The sequence below is a fragment of the Chrysochloris asiatica genome, unplaced genomic scaffold, assembly GCF_000296735.1.
Source record: "Chrysochloris asiatica unplaced genomic scaffold, ChrAsi1.0 scaffold00175, whole genome shotgun sequence".
NCBI lineage: Eukaryota > Metazoa > Chordata > Mammalia > Afrosoricida > Chrysochloridae > Chrysochloris > Chrysochloris asiatica.
The window spans coordinates 2,042,373-2,069,125 of record NW_006408693.1 but is presented as its reverse complement, the minus strand read 5'-3'; the positions used below and the strand labels follow the sequence as shown (position 1 = coordinate 2,069,125).

The 26,753-nt window shown below is 37.6% G+C and overlaps 1 protein-coding gene across 2 annotated transcripts in view; it reads left to right on the top strand.

The window, feature by feature from the left end:
• The window catches only part of TMTC2 (transmembrane and tetratricopeptide repeat containing 2), a 684,646-nt gene that overhangs the window by 524,631 nt on the left and 133,262 nt on the right, over window positions 1-26,753 (top strand). For both annotated transcript variants that reach the window (XM_006871819.1, XM_006871820.1), the window contains one exon: window positions 5,426-5,540. In XM_006871819.1, coding sequence (XP_006871881.1) covers window positions 5,426-5,540 — 115 coding nt within the window. The remainder of the gene's footprint in view (window positions 1-5,425; window positions 5,541-26,753) is intronic.

Sequence of the window (26,753 nt, the reverse complement as noted above, 5' to 3'; positions counted from 1 at the left end):
CCTGTGGGGATACTTAGATGGGATACTTAGATTCTTTGTATCTGTTTATCTAGAGATTGATTCCACGTTTTTTTTCCCCATCTATTTTTCCTTACTCAAGTGACTGTTTTATTGCTGCAGTTTCTCACCTGACCTTTTGTTTTCTTTTTTTTCCTTCTTTTGATTTGAAACAAATACGATGATGATAATTAACTTGGATAAGAGAAATTAAAAGCCAAAGGAACCATGAAAAAGTATGGTAGCAACATAAACATGAAAATAAAATATATTTTTACTTTTAATTTTTGGGGCTCCTTTTATTTGACATTCTACTTAATTACCAAACACAGAAGAATGTGTTTGTCAGAGTTATGATGTGTGAAAGATGAAATTTCTCAGAAAGCCATTTCTGCATGCAAGATGTGAGAAATTAAACTCATAGCTTTTCTTAAAAGAGTTTTGAGAGCATGAACTTATGTTTAGTGCCATGTGTTCCCCTTATTCTGACATGGATCTTTCTACACACATGCATATGGATAGACTGGCCATTGTGCCTCATTATATTGGGCAAAACATATCAGGTGCAGTTGATTAGAAGGAAAGTTCAGTCTAACTGTAATCTCCTAGACATAATAAGAGTTCAAAGTATGGTGCAGATACTTATTTTGTTTTTCACATAAGCCACTGGATCACAAAATGTGGACAGCCAGTGACTAATAGCTATCAGCATCACCTAGGAACCAGTTAGATTAGTCTTATGCTCCACCCTAGATCCAGTGGGTCAGAAGCTCTGGGGATTGGCCTACTTCTATTTTACCACACCCTCCCAGGTTATCCTGATGTGCACTAGATGGAAAGAACCAGTGAAAAAGGTAACCTTGCATAATCCATCAATGAGGATGCAGTCTCTAAAATCCTTGCCTTCCTCAAGTTCTCTTTTTCCATTTGAACTTCCCTAGTCCCCATAGAGCTCAGGCTCCATCTTGAAGTTTCCCTCACTCTGTGAGCCCCAGCAGCTACTCCCACTCCCTGAGTTTCAGGATTTTTCTCAGCCTTTGTGGGCTCAACAATATTTTTATTGTCAGCAGGCATCAAGTCAACTGCAACTCTCCATGCACAGTGGAGCAGAATACTGCCCAACCCTGTGCACCATCTTCATGATCAGTTGTGGATGTGACTACTGTTTTATACAGGGCTCATGGGCTGATTTTTTGAAGTACATCACCAAGCTTTTGTTCCTTCTCTCTGAAGCTCCGCTGATACCTGTTCATTTCGTAGGAGCACTGACAGTTGGTGGCTATGCATGAGGTACATTAGCTAGGAATTGAAACCTCATTTCCCATATACAAGATGAGAATTCGACCACTGAACCGCCACTGCTAAACAATGATGTTGTTAAGTGCTGACTCAGTTCTCAATCATAACGACCCTGTATAGGATTTCTGAAGAGCAACTATTGGTTTTGAACTGCTAACCTTGTGATTCCCAGTCCAATGCTGATCCTACAGCACCACACCAGGAGTCCTTCTAAACAATTGTTGTTATTGTTAAGTTCCATTGAGTCGATTCCTACCCATAGCGGCCCTGTATAGGGTTTCAGAGGAGCAGCTGGTGAGCTTGAATTGCCAACCTTGCAGTTCTTTGGCTTTGCAGTCTGGCGCATTAACCCACAGGGCCACACCAGGAGTCCTTCTAAACAGTAGATCCTCATATTCTTCAGTGGTGACGAACACCTATGAGTGTAACATTTCTATTTTGCTTTTATTAATTACTTCTCATTACGAGCAGTGATTCCTTGTGTGTTTAGTGTGTGCTTCCCAATAGTAGTAAACATGAGCAGATTGAAACCCACATCCTGCCACATATGCTATAAGTTGTTCAGTGCTGGCAAGTCAGTTCCAATCCATAGCACTCCTGTGTACAACAGTAGAAACCATTGTCTGGTTCTGAGCCATCCACAGAGTTGTTTTGTTTGAACCCATTGTTGTAGCCACTGTGTAAATTCATCTTATTGAGATGAATTTTTTTTTTTTTTTTGCTGCCTAATGTCCTTTTCCAAGGACTTATTAATGTTGTTGAGTGCTATTTAAACAGTTCCAAGCCATAGCAACCCTATATAGGGATTCCAAGAAGCGGCTGGTGAGTTTGAACCGCCAACTCGCGGCTGGTGAGTTTGAACCGCCAACTCGCAGTCTAGTGCCACACCAGGACCCCTTTCATAGAACTGGCCTTTACTAATAATATGTCTAAAGCATGTAAGATGAAGTCTTGACATCCTCACACTAAGAAGCATTCTTTGTACTTCTAAAACAAATTTGTTTGTTCTCCTGGAAGTCCAAGGTACGCATGTTCAGTATTCTTCACCAGCACCATAATTCAAATACACCAATGCTTCTTTGGTTTTCTTCATTCACTGTCTAGCTTTCACATGTGAATGAAGTGATTGGAAATGCCATAGCTTAGCTCAAGTGCACGTTAGTGTAGTCACATAGGTGCTCTCAAAGGGCCATCTTTTCTCTTTAACACTTGAAAGGGTCTTTTGCAGATTTGTCGAATGCCATACCTCTTATGATTTTTTGACTGCTGTTTCCATGAACTTTGATTATGGATCCATATAAAACTATATCCTTGACAATTTCAGTGTTTTCTAAGTTTATCGTGATGTTGTTTATTAGCCCAGTTGGGAGGATTTTTGTTTTCTTTGCATTCACTTGTAATCCATACTGAAGGCTATATTCTCTGATCTTGGCCTTCAGTGAGCAAAGCTGTGTTGTCTGAATGTCAATGGTAAATGAACCTTCCTCCAGTCCTGATGCTGTGTTCTTCATATAGTCCAATTTTTTAAACTAGACTAAATTAGTATGTTGAAAGGATACAACCCTGACACACATCTTTCCTGATTTAAAACTGTTCGGTATTCCTTCGTTTTGTTTGAATGACTGACTGCCTCTTGATGTATGTGTAGGTTCTGCATGAGGACAATAAAGTGTTCTGGAATTCTCTTTCTTTTCAATGTTATCTATAATGTGTTATGATTCATACGGTCAGATGCTTTTGCATAGTCAATAAAACAACAGTAAATATCTTTCTGGTATCCAGGATCTATCTGATGTTAGCAATGTATTCCATGTCCTCTTTTAAATCCAGCTTGAATTTCTGGCAATTTTCTGTTGATGCTATAAGTAGGGTGGCCATATTAACACAGCTCTAGTTTACACCCCTTGATCAAGCTTAATTAATTATATAACCACCTTTTAACTCATAGAAGTGCCTTCGTTTATAAGATGATTTATACTGTGGTCAACTTAAATGACAATTTAACACTTTCGGATTCTAGTCAAAGAATACTTCCTTGAGAAAGAAAGGTTTTTGGGCATCAAACTGAAAGATGGGCAATTATACTAGATAGTCATGACAGAACTGGAGATTGGAGTAAAATAAGGCAGGCTACTATACAGCCTGAGAGTTCAGGAAGAAATGTGAAGCAGTAAGATTAGTATACTGAGGAAGGTGTATGTAGTCTAGGTCTAGCGGAATCAACCAGTCTGTGATTCACAGTCCACTGCTTTCCCTACAGAACCACCACACTCCCTGTTGAGATATAAATGTAGAAATATTTGTCAGTATACCACAAATTGCTTAATTTTTATTTTGCTATCTTTTGAACTGCAAGGTTGGTGGTTCTGCTCACCACCTGCTCCTCAGAAACCTTATACAGGGTCACTATGGGTCAGAATCAACTTGACACCACTTAACAACAACAACAAATCTTTTAAACATGTACTTTAACTTTCATTTCATAGCTATGTATCTATAGAGGCAGGCAACATATGCATGAATCTCAGAAGTAATGTGTTTCCTATTTTTAAATATACTTGTTAATAGCTCTGTTGCCTTAATAATTTTCTGACCTTAATTTGCTTGTTTGGGGAGATGAGTTAAGCACCGTATGTTAGTTGACAAATTAAGAAAGTGATGTAAAGGATATTTTTATTATTACTGTTTTTGATATAAAAAAATATATAGCACAATATTTCCCAATTCAACATTTTTATTAGTATGCAATTAAGTTACATTAACCACATAAACTATAGAAATGACTTAGGAGTCTCCAAGCACTGGTCTTAAAAACTGTCACTCATTTTTTCAAAAACATTGGCCTCATAATCCTAGGTGTATCTTTACTTCCCATTTTTTACTATTTAAATTTTTATTGTTGCTAAACGTTGTTGAATCAATTCTAACTCCTAGCAACACTTTATGGAGTTCTAGAGGAACAGCTGGTGGGTTTGAACCTTGAAGTTAGCAATCTGGTACTAATCCTTAAAACTGAAAATGTCTTCTTGTATCTTAAGCAGTTGGTCTGTTTAGTTTACATGATAATTTGCAATATATATATAGCTAAATCCAGTGTGTTATACTACAGTTCCGTATAGCTGTAGAGTAAAGATGCTTTAGGATAAAGCATTGGATCACAAGGTCGATTTGAACCACAAGGTTGGCAGTCAAACCCACCAGCCATGCCTCAGAAAACCTATGCAGTATCACTGTGAGTTGGAGAAGACTCAATGGCACTTAACAACATTAACTAAATAGAAAATAATGGGCTCTTTCAACGACCAGCAAGTAACAATTGCAATTTTTAAAGCTTTCCTGTTATTGTGCACAGCTCAGGACTTCATATCATTTTTACATCTCTTTTGTTGTTACTGCTGCTGCTAAATGCTGACAAGTTGGTTCCGACTCATAGTAACTCTGCATGGGGTTTCTGAGAAGCGGCTGGTGAACTTGAACTGCCGACCTTGTGGTTCAAACCAACCTTGCAGTCCAGTGCATTTACAGTTAGTTATTGTTAGGCTGACATTTCTCTATTTCTCTGTTCTTTAAATAACTTTGTTGTTGTTATTAAGTGCTGTCGAATCAGTTCTGATTTATAGTGAACCTGTATAGGGTTTCCGAGGAGCAGCTGGTGGGTTTGAATTACTGAGCTTGTGGTTCGCAGTCCAGTGCTGATGCCACAACATCCCACTAGTGTTACTTAAATGTAAGAAATGAATATCTCAGTGTACATGGAAATAGCTGTTTGAGTATACACATCATAGGTATAAGTTTTATATAACCAATAAAGTTCTGCACAACCAATTCAATTCTTGTTTGTAATATTTATCTTTAAATTTGCTCATGTTATTTCTTTCTTGTATAGTCTACGGGGTTTTGTTTTTTTAGGAATATTAAGAAAAGTCTTCCAGAAAATAATTTAGGAAGGTCCTGCAATTAAGGGAAAGACAAATCAATTATGGCTACATAATGAGCATGTAGAAGTGCATATAAATCTTAACTTCAGGTTGCTTTTATTGCTGTTCTAATATTTCTTCTATGATAGCAACTATATTGTTTCATAATAATATTTTCCAAGTTCAAGAACACTTGCTTTCCTACTTTGCAGGTCAGTTTCTTCTGGAAGAAGCTCGTCTCCTAGAAGCAGCTGAGATGGCAAAAAAGGCAGCTGAGTTAGACAGCACGGAGTTTGATGTCGTTTTCAATGCTGCGCATATGCTCAGGTTTGTATTAATCACTGTACTTCAAAGACCAAAGTCCTGGATTAGAGGAAGCAATGCACCAAATGCTTCCTTTTAGAAACTGCAGAGGTTTGAATTAATATGCATTTGCTCAGAATTAATCAGTTATAGCAGTTGCACCATTGGTCCACCTTATTTCATGTTCTTAAAGTGGATTCCTGGTGTGGTGCTGTAGGATAAGCACAAGGTCAATTTGAACCTCAAGGTCCAAGGTTCAAACTCACCATTGGAACCCCTATATAAGCTCACTAGGACTCAGAACCCAGTCAATGACACTTAAAAACAACAAAGTGAATTAATGACTTATGCTTAGTCATGTAAGTATCATTTAGGACTTCTTTATCCATTATATTTACCTTAAATGTTAATTTACATGGAATACTTTTATATATATGTAGTATTCTTATGTATATATATGTAGTATAGCACTGTAGGATAAGCACTGGACTGCAAACCACAAGGTCAAAGGTTCAGACACAAACTATTCCAAAGAAACCCTGTAGAGACTCTTGAGTCAGAATCGGTGTACTTAAAAAAAAGTAACAAGATATGTATTTATCAGTCATGACCTTTTTATCCATTATATTTATCTAGTATGCACACAGACCTTGTGATTATCTTATGGTTGCACACAACGACTCCATATATGCTATAGGCTAGCAACAATGTCGGTAGTTTAAACCCACAGGTAATTATATATACACAGAGTCCTGGTGTGGCACCATAGGATAACCAAAGATCTCCACTTCAAATCCACCAATTTCTGTGATTCGGAAAGCTATGGCACCAGGATTTTAAAAACTGTCAGGGTCATTCATGGTAGACAGGTTTCAGCAGAGTTTTCAGACCAAGATAGACTAGGAAAAAGAAGAGACAAATATTTTAGTCACTGAAAAGCCTTATGAATAACAGTGCACCACTGTGAGAATGCACCAGAATATTGAATATTAAAAAATTGTGAAGAGCTCTAGAATATTGTCAGTCAGATATAGCACTGGAAGATTGAGCCCCACAGGTTGGAAGGCATTCAAAATACGACTGGGGAAGAGATGCGTCCTTAGAGTAGAGTTGACCATGATGATACGATTGGAGATAGCCTTTAGGATTTTCATTTACTGTTGGGCAAAACTCAAAGTGAAGAGAAACAGCTATAAACATCCTTCAGTGATCATATTATGGAATATACTAATTATGAATCTTAGAAAATTGGAAGTTGTGAAAAAAAAAGTGGAATGCATAAACATAGATATCCTAACATTAGTGAGCTGAAATGAGATGGTATTGGCCATTTTGAATCTGACAACCACATGGATTACTACGCTGGGAATGACAAATTGAAGAGGAACGGCATCATATTCATCATGAGAAGGACGATATCAAGATTTTCCTTGAAGTACAGTGCTGTCTGTTATAGGATAATACCCATATGCCTACTAGGAAGATCAAAGTTTGGAAGCAAATAAGAAAGATCTGTAGTTGGAAAATAGAAATGATGCTGGAGATCGCATGATAGAATTCTACAAGACCAATGACTTCTTCATTGCAAATACCTTTTTTTAAACAACATGAAAGATGACTACACACATGGACCTCACCAGGTGAAATACACATAAATCAAATTGACTATCTGTGGAAAGAGACAGTGGAAAAGTGTCATATCATCAGCCAAAACAAGGCCAGGGGCAGACTTTGGAACATACTATCAATTGCAGGTTTAATCTGAAGCTGAAGAAAATTAAAACATGTCTACATGGCCAAATCATGATGTTGAACATATGCCACCTGAATTTAAATATCATTTAAAGAACAGATTTGGTGCATTAGACACAAAAGACCAGAAAAACATTAAGAGCATCATACAGGAAGAAAGCAAAAGCTCATTAAGAAGACAAGAAAGAAGGAAAAGACCAAAAGGAATATCAGAAGAGACTCTGAAACTTGCTCTCTATCATACAGATGCTAAAGCAAACAGAAGAAATGAGGGAGTAAAAGAGCTGAATAGAAAATTTCAAAGGTCAGCTCAAGAAAACAAAGTCCGATATTATAGCAAAATGTACAAAAACCTGGAGTTAGAAAACCAAAAGAGAAGAATATGCTCAACATCCCTTAAGCTGAGCAACTGAAGAAAAATTTAAGCCTCGATTTGCAATATTGAAGGGTTCTATGGGCAATGTCACTGGAAAAGGATATCATATTTGGTAAGGTGGAGGGTCAGAGAAAAAGAGGAAGATCCCCAGCGAGATGGATTAGCAAGGTGGCAGCATCAGTGGGCTTGAGTGTGGCAACAATTGTGAGGTTGGCCCAGGATCGGGCAGTGTTTCATTCTGTTGTGCATAGGGTCACTATGAGTCAGTACCAACTCAATGTTACCTAACAACAACAAATGGGCAAAAGAATGAATGATGCAGAAAGCATCAGAAGATCGAAGAAATACACAATCACTGTACCAAAAAGAAATGGTCAATGTTCAACCATTTCAAGGGAAGCATCTGATCAAGAGCCAATGATACTGATGTAAGAAGTCTAAGGTACATTGAAGTCATTGGCAAAGAGTAAATCTCCAGGAATTGAAAGAATACAACCAGAAATCATTCAACAAACTGATGCAGCACTGGAGGCACTCATTCATCTATGCCAGGATATTTGGAGGCCAACTGCCTGACCAACTAACAGGGAAAGATCCAAATTTGTGCCATTCCAAAGAGAGGTGAACAATGGAATGTGGAAATCATCGGACAGTATCATTAATATCACATGCAAGTAAAGTTTTGCGAAAGATAATTTAAAAATGGCTACACCTGTACATTGACAAAGAACTGACAGAGGTTGAATTGTCAGACGAGGACGTGGAATGAGGGATATTATTGTTGATGTCAAATGAATCTTGGCTGAAAGCAGAGAATACCAGAAATATGTTTACCTGTGCTTTATTGACTGTGCAAAGGCCTTCAATTGTGTGGATTGTGACAAGCTATGGACAGCATTGTGAAGAATGAGTATCCCGGAACACTTCTGTGCTTGTGAGGAACCTGTACCTAGAACAAGAGGCGGTTGCTTGAACAGAATAAGGGAACACTGAAAGGTTTAAAATTAGAAACGATGCGCACCAAAGTTGTATTCTTTCACCATATTATTCAGTCTGCATGCTGAGCACATAACCCAAGAAGCTGATTATATGAAGAAAACTGTGATAATCACAATTGGAGAAAAACTCTTTAACAGCATGAGGTATGCAGATGATATAACCTTCACCAAAATACTTACTGATGAATATCAAATACCACTGACTTCAGTATGGGTTGTACTTCAATGTAAAGAAAGCTAAAATCCCCACCACTGGACTGATAAAAGAACATCCATATAAATAGAGAAAAAGTTGAAGTTGTCAAAGATTTTATATTGCTCCAATCAACCATCCTTACTTATGGAAACAGCAGTCAAGAAATCAAATGATATAACACATTAGGCAAATCTATTGCACAAGACCTGCTTAAAGTGTTCAAGAGGAAAGATGTCAGTTTAAGGTCTAAGGTGCACCTGGCGCAAGCCATGGCATTTTCAGTAACCTCGTAGACAAGTGGAAGTTGGAAAGTGAATAAGGAAGACCATAGTAAATTGATTCATTTGAGTTATGGTATTGGAGAACAATATTAATAGTACCGTGAACTGTCAAAGGAACAAACAAATTTGTGTTGGAAGAAGTACAGCTGGAATGCTCCTTAGAAGCCAGGATGGCTGGACTTTGTCTCTCATCCTTCAGACATATTATCAGGAGGGACCAGTCCCTTGAGAAATATACCATGTTTGGTAAAGTAGAGGGTCAGATAAAAAGAGGGAAGACTGCAATGAAATGAATTGGCATAGTGGCAGCAGCAATGGGCTCAAACATAGCAACAATTGTGACATTTGTGCAGAAACGGCCAGCGTTTCATAATCTTGTGCATATGGTTGCTATGAGTTGGTGCTAACTCAGTGGTACCTAACAACAAAAATAGTATGCTCATATGCCATGGGAAAATATAATGTCCATAACATATGAACATATTAGGCCTATGACAAATTGTTCAAACACCATCTCCCGCCTCAAAAATATTGACCATAAAATACAAATCAAAGACTGTGAAGTTAAAATTTATGTGCTTAAGTAAATATAGCACAATTAACTTCTTCTCAACATATGTGTGTTCATATGTATTATCAATGTGACATATTTTAATATGTTTATAGTGTAGAGGATCATTAAAAAAATATATATCCTGTCAAATTATTAAAATTGCCCTGTAATTAGCTGATGGTAACCTATTGAAAAGGAGCTCTGGTAGCATTGTTGTTGTTGTCAGGTGCCATCGAGTCGGAACCGACTCATAGCGACCCCATGCACAGCAGAACGAAACAATGTCCGATCCTGTGCCAACCTCACTACCGCTGCCACACTTGACGCCATCATTGATGCCACCTGGCTGATCCATCTCGTTGGGGGTCTTCCTCTTTTTCTCTGATCCTCCATCTTACCCAGCATGACATCCTTCTCCAGCGACTGTTCCCTCTGGACAATATGTCCAAAGCATGAGAGACGAAGCCTAGCCATCTTGGCCTCCAAGGAGCACTCTGGCTGCACTTCTTCCAAAACAGATCTATTGGTTCTTTTGGCAGTCCATGGCACTTTCAGTATTCTCCTCCAACACCACAACTCAAAGGCATCAATTCTTCTACGATCTTCCTTATTCATTGTCCAGCTTTCACATCCATATGAGGTTATTGAAAATACCATGGCTTGGGTCAGGCACACCTTAGTCCTCAAGCTGACATCTCTGCTCCTCAACACTTTAAAAAGTTCTAGTAGCATAGTGGCTATGAATTGGGTTGCTAACCTCAAGGAAAGCAGTTTGAAACTACCAGCAGTTTTGTGTGGGAAAGATGAGGTTTTCTGCTCCCATAAAGATTTACAGCATCAGAAACTATATGTATGGTCACTATGGGTCGGAACCAACTTGATGGCACTTAACAACAACAACCTATTGAAACAATCTATTTTTATACCTGTGGTGCTTTTAATTTCTGAAGGGTTGTTTTGAAATCTAGTTATAATAAATAGAAAAAATATTAAAAGGTAGATCAACAATATTATTATGAATATAAAAAGGCAATCAATACATTAAAAATATTATTTTATGCTAAAGGTATAATATTTCTTAAGAATTTCAAATTATAACTACCTCTGGAGCATTTTTTTCCCCCCTGTTTAGCTTATTCCTGTTCTCCCATACTGTTACCTGAATTTCACTTTACTCAGTTCCCATAAATGCTACATTATGTGAAGCCCACACTGCGGACTTTATTCTTGACTTCTAGGCATTGAGTTGGAATTATTAATGTTATTACAGATTGCTAGAGAAAAAGAAGAATGGAGGAGGTGTTTGAAATTTGCATGAGTTTTACACATGAACTTGTGAAAAAAGTAGAGGAACGATTTTTTGTAACTAAACTCTTTATTTTGAGATAATTGTAAAGTTACAAACTGTTAAAAGAAAATACACTGAGAGAGCCCAAATACTCTTTACTAAGGTTCTCCCAATGGTGTGGTATCTTATGAAACTATAGTAGAATGTCACTACCAGAATGTTGGCATTGATACCATCCACTGATTTTGCTTAGGCTTTTCCCGTTATACTTTAATTCTCTCTGTTCTTGTGTGTATTTGCTTCTGTGCAGTTTTATCACACGTGAAATGCAGAACAGATCCATCACCATAGATAACCCTCACATGGACCTTTTATAATCACAGCCCACTTCTCCACTGAACCAGCTAATATTTTATACAAATTGTATAGATTAGTTTGGGTGTATCATTTGAGATTGTTATTATATCTGTATCTTAATTGCTTCCTACTTAATTTTGTCTAAGTTATGAATAAGAAATTGAAAGCCTAGCTGAGAAAAGAAAAATACACTGTGAGGTTTCAGTTGAATGCCCTCACTCTCTGTTATTTATCATTTGTGAAGCACTTGTTTCAGGATGAACCCAAGAATACTGACACCTACAAAGAGAAGTCAGGATTCAATAAAATACATTGTAGCCATTCTGTAAGAACCTTCAATGCAAAGATAATTTTTAAAAGGATACCTTAATTTGCATGACAAGGTTAAGTGCTGTTTAAGGGAAGAGAAGTTTTAGCTTTTCATGCGTAAAACACCAAGTGATAATTCATAATAAACCATTTGCAGGATGAGAAAGCACACATTTCTATAAGTTCATTCATCTTGTTCATAATATAGACTCATCAAGGTGTTTTACTATGTACTAAAATCAGTATATGAAATCCAATGTCTACCAATGAAAACCTATCATAAGAACATTGCAAAACATGTCGTTGTTGGTGGTATGGAAATATTTAAGATGGATTTTTCAGAATCTTTTCTCTAGTATTTTACAATCAGTCAGCCCCTTCAGATACTGATTTCATTAGGATCACCGCAGCCTGGTCCTATACTGCTGAACTTGGTAGCAGTCTCCATTAATGTTGCTTTGTTTTTTTGTTTTGAACTTTTATTGTGAATTGGATGAAAGTTTACAGGACAAATTAATTTTCCATTCAGCAGCCCATACACATTTTGTTTCATGTTGTTCATTGTCATCCCCACAATGTACATCACTTAATCCCAATTTCTGTTTCCTGTGTCCATTTTCCTTCTTTCCTAACCTTTCTGAATTTTGTCCTTGTGTAAAAATTGCCCTTATGATTTTAAGTGTTTGATCATTCTAAGGTGTGCTTACTACCTAGTGCTGTTGTTTTCCTTATAGGACCGTTATTTGGTGTAGCATGTAGGATACACACTAAACCCCAAGGTCATTTTCAACTACAAGGTCCACCGTTCAAACTCACCAGTCACTACTCAGAAACTCTATTACAGGTTGCTATGAGTCAGCACTGTCTCGACAGCACTTAACAACAACAGAAATATTGTTTGTCTGAAAATTGAGCTATGAGCATGAGAGTTCATTTACAGACCTGGAAGGTGGCCAAGGACAATAGTCTTGTTCCATTGATATTTTTACTAATTTCACATGCCTTTTTTACTCCATTAGATTCTAGCACTTCTTGAACCCTTACTATGTACATTGGACACCAACCTCTTCATTCATTAAGACCATGCAAGTTTTATTTACTGAAAGGAGTCAGAAAGATTATTAGTTCCCTTATGAATGCACCCTTATCAAAATGGTTCATTGACAAGATTCTGCGTATTTAATGTTATTTATAAAATTTCATGTGGGTACGCCACATAGTGCTAAATCAAATTTCATATCAATTCATCCCTCAAGAGCTCTCTTCTTTTGAGTTGTGTTTAGGGAGATAAAATTGGCAAGGTTTGGTAACCAGTTGGATATTAGGGAGAGATATCTTTGTAGCTGTGACTGGATAGTTGGATTAATTGGATTTCTTGAAATCCCAGATTAGCAATGTAGGTAAAGTTTATTATTCAAGATAAGGAAAAAGCACACAAATTGAACTTCCCTTGTTAATATCCTACAAAAGGACCCAAAGTATACATTAATAAGGAAATATTCTGCTCATTCCAAATTCAAAACAAAACTATTCCATTTAGATGATACCATATTGGAAAATGTGAGAGTCCAGGGCTATCACAAATGGGAAAAATCTCTATTGTACTGAAACCTTTAAGAGATGTTCCCCATGTTAGAGCTTACACAAAACCTGGTTCCAAGTACTTGCATTTTCCTCAGTTTATACTTGACAAAGATAGTATGTTAGGTAATGGTAGGCATCTGATAGTGTCTAATATATACTGGACACATAAGCTAGTTCAGTAGCTTGAACATTGCCTCAGTTAACTTAGAGCTGCCAAGTACAACAAATGAGAAAATGTCACTCCTAAAGAGAAAATAAGGATCCCTCGTAGTGTAGTGGTTATAAATCAGGATGCTAATCTCAGGGTCAGCAGTTCGAAACTACCAGCTATTCCACAGGAGAAAGATAAAGTTTTCTGCTCCCGTAAAGATTTACAGCCTCAGAAACCCTGTACAGGGTTGCTATGAGTCGGAACTGACTCCACAGCACATAACAACAACAATAAAGGGAAAATATCAAAGCTATTATTCTCACCCTCCGGTAGGACAACTCCTGCTCCATGTAGACAATATTGAGAAAGATAATTAAGACAATGTTGTTCTTGTTGTTAAGTGCCATAGAGTCAGTTTCGACCCCTAGTGGCCCTGTATAGGATTTCCAAGGATCCCCTGGTGAGTTTGAGCAGCCAACCTCGCTGTTCAAACTGACATTGCAGTCCAGTGCTTATCCTCCAGCGCCACACCAGGACGCTTGAAATGCTGCTATTGTTAAATGCCATCAAGTCGGTTCTGACTCATAGCGACCCTGTACAGGGTTTCCAAGAAGCAACTGGTGGGTTTGAACTGCTGACCTTGTAGTTTGAAGTTCAGTGTTGATCCTACAGTGCCACACTCCTATAGTGGACACATTTGTAGTTATCTCTGAACTTTGTTTTGAAATATGAGGAATTTTAATAGACTCATTTCAATTTTCAATAATTGATAAAGGTGTTCTTCCTCTGTAGAATAAGCACGTAGCATATAATTTTCAAACATGTGATTTAATTTGGTAGTTTAGATGAGAATGAGAAATTGGAAGTGTCAGACTGAAGATCCCTTATTCTAGAAAATTTATATTAAAAACATAAAAGCCTTTTGGAACATCTCTAATTCCTGTTACCAGCATGATTTTAAAGAAGGCTGTGTATAGTTCTATAGGATAAACACTGGACTACAAACCACATGGTCAACAGTTCAAGCCCACAGGGGAAAGAAGAGGCTTTTTGCTGTCTCAATGATTTACAACCTTGGAAATGCTATACAGAGTTACTATGAGTCAGAACCAGCTTGATGGTATTAAACAACAGAATATATGTGTATAAATAGTTTTATATGTGATCTATGTTTGTGTATACAGTTATGTATATAGTACATCTGAGCTTAAAGTATGCCTGTGTGTGGTTGCATACAAGGGTGCCTCAAAAGTTTAGTGGACAGATGAACTTAAAAGATAATGCTGTATCCAGAACTTAATCAACAGATAGAAGAGTCCAGAACAGAGCATAATTCCAAGAGTGAATTCAGAGGATCTGGGAAGTCAGTCTATGATCAAAACAATTAGACAAATGTGAAAGAAAGTAAAAATATAGGAACAGAGATCCAGGTGATGAGGAAGTCAGGCAGATCGCAGGATAAAATAGACTGTTTAAAATGGAGGAAAAGTTAATAGAATATAGGGTAACCTCAAAGAAAGTCAATACTTGACAACATAACAAGAAAATGAAAACTAAGGAAGAACATGGAAACATTAAAAATATGAAACTTAAGGAAAGATACCCATACTAAAAGGAAGAAAAAAAAAATTTCTTTGTTGGATACTAGGGGAAGGAGGGAGGGGACAGGGTAGGAGATAGACACATCATAGTTTGGGAGTTGGGGAGGGCAATACATAAGAAAAGGGAAGGGGATGGAAGAACAAGGTAGATTGGGGAACACTTAGGTAGGTTCGCATGGGCTAAATGGGACAGAAGTAAATTGTGATATATGTTCAACCTTAGAACAACAGAGCTCTGTGATACAAGGATTAAGTTATAGTAAAAAAAGGGAAATTAATGTTAAGATGCTTGACTGTTTTATGAATGTTGGTTTCCCTTGCCTACTATTGTAAAATAGACACTTGAGTGGAATTTAAAGGAATATCGGGAAACATGATTACAGAAAACTAGTAAGTCTGTCTTCAGTCTATAACTGATTTTTGTTGTTAAGTGCTGTCAAGTCATTTCTGACCCACAGTGATCCTGCATAGGGTTTCCAAGGAGCGGCTGGTGAACTTGAACCAAGGACCTTGTGATTCAAACGACTTTGCAGTCCAGCACATTAGCCCAAATACCTTTAGTATGGGTTCTAGGACTTGCCCGGTGAAATAAGCTTCTTGAGGAGCCTTTGTAGTGTATTGGGCCTTAGGTGGAATCCTGAGCCCCATCTAGAACCTTCTGAGGTGGGGCATGCCCACTTGAAAGGACAAGCAGACCAGCCTGTAATAGCTAAAGGAACAGAAGACACTCTTGAAAGAAAGACTAGCAGGAAAAATCAAAAACAAAAATGGCAGTCTGATTGGCTACTCCAAGAACAAGCAAGTTGTTTACCAGGGAGCCATCAAGGCAAGCAATCACATCCCTTCAGGACAAAACCCCTTCCAAGACTGAAACTCACAGGGAACACACAAGCAGGCATGTAAGCTTACAGGCAACCACATTGGTCTACTGGTGAGTGGAAGACGGGGGAAAGCAGCAATGAAGATATGGGCTGAGTTTGACTATGTTCTATAGATTCTCATCTGGAGATAAGAGATGTATGAGGAAGGACTGATTGGTCTGAAGTGTGGTGAGACCTGGGGACACCTGAGCCCATGGACAAGGACCTAGCCAGTGAAAAAGAGGAAGACCTTCATCAAGGTGAATTGACACAGTGGTCCCAAACATAACAACAGTTGGTGCAGGACTGGGCATTGTTTTGATCTGTTGCACATTGATCGTGTCACGATGAGTTGGAACCTACTCAACAGCACCTAACAACAAGTCTTGTGCCAGCAGCATGCTGAAAGAAAATTGGCGTAAAAAGGAGTTTCTGTCTTCTGCCTTGTTTAGAAAGATGGGATTCATACTATAGCTAATTATCAAAATATAGGGAAGGTTAATTGCAGACAGCACGTGGCCTCACCTGATGAATGTTGACTGTACATGCTGATATTTTTAGTACTTCAAATAGAATGAAAAATTATTGTAACATCTAGATGGGAACATTTAGAAACACAGGTTGGTTAGCATCAAAGGAAAACATCAAAGGAGTTTAAAATACTTTAAACTATTTCCAATAACTCTATATAGTTATCTCTGTAAAATTGTGAGAAGAGAGTGTTGAATCAGTTACTCTATTTGAAGCATTTCATTTTGAATCATTTTATGCCATTTTCTTCTGGAATTGGAAGCAGTAGGGAGTCTGAATATGATTGACAGCTGAGAGGAAGGTTGGTGGTGGTGATTGTGTGCCATCCAGTTGGTTCTGACTTATAGTGACCAAGTATAGTGCTTCCAAAGTTAGAAATCTTTATGGGAGCAGAAAGCTTCTGTTTCTCCTGAAAAGTGGCTGGTGGATTTGAACTGCTTACCCTGTGGGAGCCCTGTTGCAGCACTGTGGGCTAATGTGTCAGATGCAGAGTTGTTTGAACTGCAAGGTTGGTGGTTCAAGCTCACCAGCTGCTCCTTGGAAACCGTATACAGGTTCTCTATCAATCAGAATTGACTCAATGGCACTTAACAACAATAACAACCCTGTGGGAAGCAGCCTAATGTGTAATCCACTACACCACCAAAAGCTCCTTGAAATAAAAGATTGTTGTTAAGTGCTGTTGAGTCGGTTCCAATTCCTAGGGACCCTCTATAGAGTTTTCAAAGAGCTGTTGCTAAGTTTGTTAAGTTGGTAACTGCCAACCTTGTAGTTCAAACCAACTTTGCAGTCCAGTGCTTATCCTACAGTGCCTCAACAGGACTAAAAACAAGCTACAAAGATGCACAGTACTTGTATTTATAGGTGCAACCTTTTTATTTTTTTCTTAACCAGAATACCATTTACTGAAGTATCTGTATCCCACATTCAGTTCTCTGCAGCCAGAATTCTGCTTGGCACTGCATTTGGCATTTCAGATTTGTTACCTTCTTAATTATAACTGCATATCTTTGAAGTAAACACTACTACTCTCATTATATAGATAAAGATGCTGAGACTTCAGAGAAGAAATACCTTTCACAGTTGGTGAAGATGGGACTTAAATTTAGTATTTTTTGACGAATTATGTCTTCATTCTATGTCTTTGACTTCTTCAAATCTTTATAATTAAGTGACTACCCAGAAGTTGTGCAACTTGAATTTATTGATAGAGGAAAACATTTATAGAAGAGTAAGGTTAATAAATGTACAAATCCTAAATAGTAAGACCTCTCCAATATTGTTAAATTATCCCTTTATGATACATTTTACAAATAGATATATAGTTATAGGAGTGAGAACTTCAGGTTTATACTCTCAAATAAATGTTAACTTTTAGAAATGCCATCATGTTAATGTATCTGACAAAGGGTACACTTATAGCTAAAATGTGTGTGCTCTTTATTTTAAGCTTTAGTATGCAAACTGTCACATTGCTCAACGTTGTTGTTGTTGTTAAGTGCTGTCAAGTTGGTTCTGACACACAGCGACCCTGAAGAGGGTTTCCATGGTGGGGCTGTAGTGCTCAAACTGCCAACCTTGCAGCTCAAACTGATCTTGTGGTCAAGCACTTATCCTACAGTGCTATTCAAAGTAGTAAGCAAAACTCCAATTTTGTCACAGTTTCTAGAGCACAGAGAGAATATATGACAAATTTTATATTTTAATTTCTGTACTCAAATGTGGCAAGTTATATAATTGAATAAATATATTGAAAATACAGAATTTGAATAGAGTAACTTTTTAAAATAAATTCCCCTAGATATTATATCACATAGTTTTCTCAAAGATGATGTAGGTGAGTAAAACATTTCTATATAAGACCTCTTTAAAGTGTTAAAGAGCAAAAATGTGACTTTGAGGACTAACATGTCCCTGACCAAGCCATGGCATTTTCAATCTCTCCTATGCATGTGACACCAGGACAGTGAATAAACAAGATCGGAGACGAATTGATACATTTGAATTATGGTGTTGGTGAACAATTTTGAAATCACAGTGGGCTGCCAGAAAAACAAACAAATCTGTGTCAGAAGAAATATAACCAGAATGATTCTTCAAAGCAAGGATGGCAAGATGTCTTATGTACTTTGGACTTTTTGTCAAAGGAGGGACCTGTCCCTGGAGAAGAGCATCATGCTTGGTAAAGTAGCAGGTCAGCAATAAAGAAGAAGACGCTCAAAGAGATAGACTGACACAGTGGTTGCGACAATGGGCTCAAACATAACAATTGTGAGGCTGGAATAGGACCTGACATTGTTTTGTTTGGTTTTGCGTTGGATCATTATGAGCTGGAACTGACTGAACAGCACCAAAGTGCAACACCAACATCTCCAAATATGTCCATATGTAATTATATGCAGTGAGAGTTTTGCCTTCTCAACTGGCCATCCAAGGCACTCTAAGCCATACATACACTGTCATCCTTAACACTTCCAGAAATTGCCAAAGGTCTGGGTGACAGGAGTCATAGATTCATACATACAATGCAAAATTGGAAGATAGCTGCATTCTCAATTTATACATTGTATTTGGTTGCCAGCTTTTGATTAAGCTCAGCCTTATTTTAATGAGATTTTCATAGGTTGTAAGGCCTTAAAACAAAAAGGGTGACAGGTGAGGTTGGTGGTAGACATCTTTCAATGCAGTGCCTTTCAAACATCAATGTGCATTTGAATCATCTGGGGATCTTGTTAATGTATATTCTGATACAGTAGTTGTCATGGAATGGATTAGGATCATTACAAATATGTGTCAACTTGGCAAGACCACAATTCCCAGTATTATTTGCTTGTCCTCCATTTTGTGCTCTGATGTAATTATCCTCCATTTTATGTGGTCTAAATTGTAATCTCTATATGTTAAGGTGTCCTTGGATGGCACTGTAGGATAATCTCTAGCTGCTAACCACAAGGTCGGCAGTTCAAACCCACCATCCACTCCTTGGAAACCCTAGGCAGGGTTGCTATGAGTAAGAAACAGCTCGACAGCACTAAACAGCAGTAACTACATATGCTAATGATGCAGAATTAATGTGGGGGTATCTTATGTCACTGTCTTATAAGGAATAACTCACGCCATAACCTTAAGTTAAACCCTTACTTAAGTCACACTTTTGGTTGATTTATACCTTTTATTTGATGCTTTAAAAAGAGAGAATCGAGCAGAGAAGGGAGGGAACTCACTGCTACTGAGAAATAACAGCTCAGAGTGAAGCACGTCCTTTGTACACTCAGAATCTTTTCTGAGAACCTCCTAGACCCAGGGAGATTGATGCCAAGACACATAGACAACTCCAAAGAACACCCACAGATATTGAACAGAGTCTAGGACCTTTCACCAGAGCTGACAGAAAAAGAAAGTCTAGTGCTGGCATTCTGAATTAAGACTTGTAACTTCCTCAACTGTGAGAGAATAGACTTGTTGAATCATTGTGTTATTTACGTTATAGTTGTTGTTAAGTGCTTTTGAGTCAGTTCTGACTCATAGCAACCCTATATATGGTTTTTGAGGAGTGGCTGATGAGTTTGAACCACCAACCTTGCAGTTCAAATTACCTTGCCGTCTGGTACTTACCCTACAGTGCTACACCAGGACTCTAACTTTTCTGTTACAGATAACTAAGATAGTAGGTTTTAGTGTGCCTGAGATTTTACAATTCTAATAAGTGCCTGTCAGGAGAACCTGAGGGCCAGTGCCTGATTCCTCTAGTTCTACAAGTGAATTACCATCAGTATCTGCCTGAAACTGATTCCAGTGAGATAGGTTTGACATGCTTCCACCATCCAACCTTTTAACCAGTTCTGACACTGACTGTCTCTTCCATAGCACTTTCTACTTTGCTGAGTTTAATAATTCATTACAATGATGGTGGTGGTGGTTATGTGCTGTGGAGTTGGTTCCAGCTCATAGCAACCCTGTATAGGATTTCTGAGGCTGTAAATCTTTACAGGAGCAGAAAGCCTCGTATTTTTCCCATGGAACCACTGGTAATTTCAAACTGCTGACCCTGAGGTTACCACTACACTACCAGAGTGCCTTAATTACAATAGCGACCCTAAACTCAAAGAAAATATTCACTGTTATGGGGTTCAAGGGAAGTAACTGAATACCATTCAGAATGAGAAACATTCAGGATATTTTTCTTCACTCAGGACAGACTCCTCTCAGTGATTCTTGCAGGTTCACCTCTGTCCGGTCCTTGGCTCACCTCTCATCCACACGGCCCCTTGGCCATTCATTGCCCAGCTCAGGCCAGTGTTACAAGCTCTTTTCATTCTGCCAGTAAGGACCCTTAGAGGTACCTCAGAGGCATCCTAGTCTGCCAGTAAGCCTCCTGACCAAAGACACTTGTTTTTCTCACTTTCTGTCCCAGGCAGGCCACTGTCAGTCTCCAGGTTCTACTGCCGCTTCTTTACGACTGCTTTTCAGTTTGACAGTGTCATAGCTCTTTCCCTGGTTCAAGAAGGTTCTGTGCAGTGATCTTAGAACCAGGACATATTCCACTTCAGTCTTTGCTTTCTTGATGGTGGTAAAGCCCTCCTTTCTACTTCTGGGATGGTTCATTTAAAACCAACCAGAGTGGCAAAACTGACCAATCTCCTCATTGTTATTGTTATGAGACCCTGTACAGGTTTCTGAGGAGTAGCTGGTGAGTTTAAACTTCCAACCTTGTGGTTCACAGTCAGTGCATATGTTTCAGTGCTACACCAGGTGTCCAATCTACTCATTAGAGTTCCATAAATCTTATTTACTTAGTCCCCACAAAGTGGCATGTACCTTATTTTCATTATTAGTAAATGATCCAATCTCCTTGGTGGATCACAAGCACTTCACATTTGCATAGTCTGACCTGGTAATTTGGTGGGAGTTATAAAACTATGGCTAGAAAGACCACATCAAGTAATTTACTGCACCACAGACTCTGTGATATTGGTTGTTGGACCACAAAGGAAAGCAAGATTTGTCCTGCCTTTTCTCCTGTCACCCTTCCCAACTCCCTCTCCAAACCTAAGCCTGGCACCTGGAAGTGGTGATTTTACTCTATGTGAATATTTCAATTGACACATTTATTCTAATATACATTTTTTCCAGTACATTTCATTATTGTCTTACATGCAGGTTTACCTTTGTCTTTGGCCCCTGAGATGCTAAAACCCATGAAAATGTACGCTCAGACTCTTATGGGACAACATGAAATTTCTGAGTCAACCAGATTTTTGATAAAATTACATTATCAGTCTAGACTTTCCTACATATATTGCTACATTTCTGCTTTGCAACTCCTTATTTAAACCTTCAGTACCTATAGCCCATGAAGCCATATTTGGTATCGTAACAAAGAAGACCTTTTCATCAAAGAACGCTGTCTGGACACAAATAATTAATTGTCAACATTTGATTACAAAAAAATTTACTGTGCAAATGTGCTTACATACATGATTCTGTTTTTGTTGTTTTAAGATTTTTCAGTACATTCTGTGGCCTCATTTATTCTAGCTCTACTTCTGTTCCTACACTACAACTTGTCAGCGAAAATGAAAGTTCAGTGCTGCTTTGAGAACTTAAAACTAAGAGTCAGTTTATCTGTTGGCAAGAACCCAGGAAATCCCAGCTACTGTTTCCTTCTTGTCTTATGATCATGAATAAATGACTCTCTCTCAACTCTCTTCATTTTTTTAAAGGCTCTTAAGTTCTCCTTGAAAGTAATCACCAGGATTTAAAAAAGTAAATTCTCTTTCATGTGTGGCAAGCAGTGGTTATTATCCAAATTGAATAATTTTAAAATTCAAACTGGACAATTCAAAAGATGAATAATTACAGTTAATGTCTTCTAAATGCTATAAGAGTGTTTTACATTTTATACTTTAGATGGAAGTCATCTTAAATTTAGCATCTTTAATTTTATAATTGTCATAGAAGACATTGCATGATAGCTCATTTTAAGTGATTCTTTTAATCATACTCTCTTTGGAAATGTCACAGTGGACATTAAGCTGTTATTTCAAAATATAATTGAGTCTCAAATTTATTTTATGTATCTTTTCTTATAAGACTAGTGAACCATAAATCTGCATTCTGAAAGATAGTTTTCTATCATACAGTAACACCACAGGTAAGAAATAGATACATTTCAAATATCTGCTGTTACTCTGAGCTTCCTTTTTCCCTGATGGCAGAACAACTAAATTTAAAGACTTTTTAAAGATATATGATCAGTTCACTCCAGTGATGTTTTGGGAATTCAAGATTTATTTTCCAGTCTGGTTTACTAATACCATGTAAGCGTTTATTCTACTTCCCTTATACTTCTCGACCCTGAGAAGTCACAGTTATTGGAACTAGAAGGCGGTACCCATAGTTATGATGGACAGAAATTGATAATGAGAAAGCAGGCTCCTTCTGAGTCTCTGTTGGGTAAATACACTGTTGGCATTATCACGAAACCTTTATTTTTACCATCCATGTTAGATGTTTGAACCACTTATGTGGATCTGGCATAGCCTCCTGTTTAAAGTGGCTTTTCTTCCTTCCCGTCTTATTCCTCATGTGGTGCAATGGGATACTTACTGGACTGTGAACCACAAGGTTGGTAGTTCAAACTTACCAGCCTCTCCTTGGAAACCATATACAGGATTGCTGTGAGTTGGAACTGACTTAGCAACACTTAACCACAACAATCTTATTTCTTGACTTAGTAAAATACTCTGTGGTCACACTACAAAGTTATGTATATCTAGTCTTAGAGATATTTCGACAAAGCCAATCACTTACCCACCTTCTGACTTTTCCACTTAGACATATAGAGATATTATGCTTCCCCTTCATATCTAATTTTGATCGCTAAAAATTGGAAGATTTTGAGGATAAGAAAATGAGTGTTCAGCAATTTATTTAAAAACTTTCTCTCATGCCATCTTTCTTTACCTTTTCTACTGAGTTCCTTCCTCTTTGCTCTTGTTTGGGAGAAGCTGGGGTACAGGGTGCATAATATAGCAGTGTACTTCCCTATGTTTGGTCTTAAAACTCTTCTGCTTAGTGTGGTCTGGTGAAGTTCAGTTTTATCAGTTTACGGGTAGAATGGGTCTGGAAGTGAACCTTGTAATTGCAAATATTCTCACCCTTCCAAATCTCATCTCACACTCAAATGATGGTATTTAAGCTACATACATAAAGGAGCTCTGGTATCATAGTGGTTACGAATCGGGCTGTGAACTGCAAGGTCAGCAGTTCGAAACTACCAGCTGCTCTGGGGGAGAAAGATGAGGCTTTCTGCTCCTGCAAAGATTTACAGCCTTGGAAACCCTGTTCAGGGTCGCTATGGGTCGGAACCAACTCGATGGCACTTAACAACAACAACAACAACAACATAAAGAATATAGTTTGTTCCTTACTTAGCAGTTGTTGTAGCATCTGACATGATGTGGAGGTGAGCTAGGGGAAGGGTATTGGAGCAAAGGAAACAAAAGGCCATTTGGCATCACAAGTGATCTGTCATATAGTAATTAATACAGCACATATCATTTTTCTATATCTTCATTTACACAGAGATGTCAGTATATATCAATGGTTTAAATCTTAAATTTGGATCCTTGATTTCCAATTCATCTGTTTACCAGCTGTATGCTATAACTTCGGGAAGTTATTCAACTACTATAAGCCTCATTTTATTCTTTAAAAAATGTAGTTAATAACAGCAAAAACCCTTCATGGTACTCTAACTGGTAAATGGAGATAATCAATTCTTAGTATTCCATAGGTGACACATAGTAATTTAGAAATATTCTGTTCCATGACTCAGTAAAATAAAAAAAGAAGAAATGATGTGGGCATACAGGAAAGGTGTATTTATCAGTATCATTAACCATATCTTGATAGTTCGGGGACTATGAGTCCTATAATCAGTTCCTAACAGTCCAGTGATTGAAGTTCTTAGCAACAGTTAGTGAAATATCTTCATCTCCTAAGGAACTGACATGTTTTTTAGTTTCCTCGTTTTTCAAATGTTGATTAATGATTCAGTCATCTATGCAATTAAGATTTATTAAGCACTCCCCATATGCTTCTTGCAAAAGGGAGTATAAAATATAATACAAGATATAAAATAGAAATTGGTCAGTTCATCATGAGTTCATAATCTTTTCTAGAGAATAAAATAAGAATATAAGTGAATATGCAGTGGTAGAACTGATGTAATTAATTCTTTCCAAAAAGAAGGTAAATAGTATTATTTAATAATAGAAGTAAAGTCCTGGATTGAAGGTTAGTTTTCACAGTTAAACGGTATATATAATTAATTCTGCTTTTAAAATTTTCATTTGAATAATGTCTATTTTACCATTACCTTAGGAAACTAAAATACTAAATTAGATATGTCCTTTGTGAATTCTACAACTGGAGTATAAAGACTAAAAAAAAAAAACCAAAAAACTGATCACCATTCATTTGGAGGAGGGAACATTTTCATTTGAATTGATTATAATGTTTAAAGCATTTCAATTCTTTAGTTTCTCTTTGATGTTTATTGACCTATGAACCTGAATATCCAAAAAAATAATTTTAATGCCTCCTCCATTTTCCATGTTAAACATCAGCTGTTTGTGTTAACCATCTATTGGTTGATCTTGTTTCAAAGTAACTTACCTTTTTGTAGTATTAAGTTACCTTAATTTCCTACCTCCATGTATTTTATTTTCCTTTGGGAAAAACTCTTCCAGGGCATGACCTAATGAATTCTGGTTCAAATTTCCAAATGAAACTGGACCAAAGTGATTCTATAATTTGGTGGAGAGAACCTTCTTTATATACCCTAGTGAGGGATTTTTTACTGTTTCATGCCAGACTGAAGTACTTTTCTTGACATATTGAAATTGAACTTGAACATTTATGAGACTATAAATAGCAATAGCACGTTATAACGTGTCATGGGGCCACTGGAGCCATAGGTCAAGGATTTTTTACTTTCTCTATAATCCCATTAAAAATAGTAATGTTTCAAATTATTTTTCCTTTAAAATTTTAGAAAAATATGCCTCATTCTCCAGAGAGATGTTATCTTCAGTTATTCTTATAATTTATGTTCTTGAATGGGATGTGTTTGCAGAGTTTTTATTTAGCTTGACCCAAGTGCAAATTCAGTTTTATAGGTATGGTTAACCTTCTCTGTTAAGCCTAAATATATGAAAGTTAATTTTTGCTTTCTCCTCTGTATTCCTGACTTGTCTGCAATCTTCATGTCTTGAATGCTCCCTAACATTACAACTTCAAGATAAAATTCTTTTTTAACTGCAGGACTCTAAGCAGTATACTATAATCGTACATATCATGGTTATGCTGTGTGTAATACCTGTAGCTGAGTTTGATCTTTTTCTTTGACATTTGTTCTGTACCTCTCAAATATTTCAGCTATACCTTGCAAGAGCTGCTTGTTGTTGTTGTTGTTGTTGTTGTTATGTGCCATGGAGTCGTTCTGACTCAGAGTGACCCTGCACAGGGTTTCCAAGGCTGTAAATCTTTATGGGAGCAGAAAGCCTCCTCTATCTCCTGCAGAACAGCTGGTAGTTTTGAACTGCTGACCTTGCGGTTCACAGCCCAATTCATAACCACTATGCTACCAGAGCTCCTGCAAGAGCTGCTTAGGTCACTCATTATTATCTTTCATCTTTGAAAGGGAGCCCTGGTAGCACAAGGTCAGCAGTTTCACACTACCATCCACTCCACGTGGGAAAGATGAGACTTTCTGCTACCCTAAAGATTTATAGCCTCAGAAACCCTATACAGGGTCACTGTGAGTCAGAACTGACTCCCTGCCACACAACCACCACTACTGCCACCACCCTCTTTGATGTTATTCTGAAGCAGCATGGCATGACTAATAAATGTCTTGAATTTTTAAAGGTTATTTGACTAAGTTTCTTTGTTGTTGTTGTTAAGTACTGTGGAGTCGGTTCTGACTCATAGTGACCCTGCACAGGGTTTCCGAGACTGTAAATCTTTACGGGAGCAGAACGCCTCATCTTTCTCCCACGAAACTGCTGGTAGTTTCGAACTGCCGACCTTGAGGTTAGCAGCCCGATTCGTAACCACTACGCTACCAGAACCATGAAATTTGATTTTTTTTTTTTTTTTTGCTAACAAGTTGACAGAACCTTAGTCTTTGCTGTGAATTGCAAGAAGAGGTGTTGTACATATTTAACTGTTAACATTGATGTGCATGTTATTTGTATCACTGTGCCACTCATGGTAATTGGTTATAAACAATAGAAACTGACTCTATCCTAGGCCTGGGGACTTACGACCATAGTGACAAGGACATCAAGATCAGCTTGCATAACAGCACAGAGATAATGTTCTCGACCTTA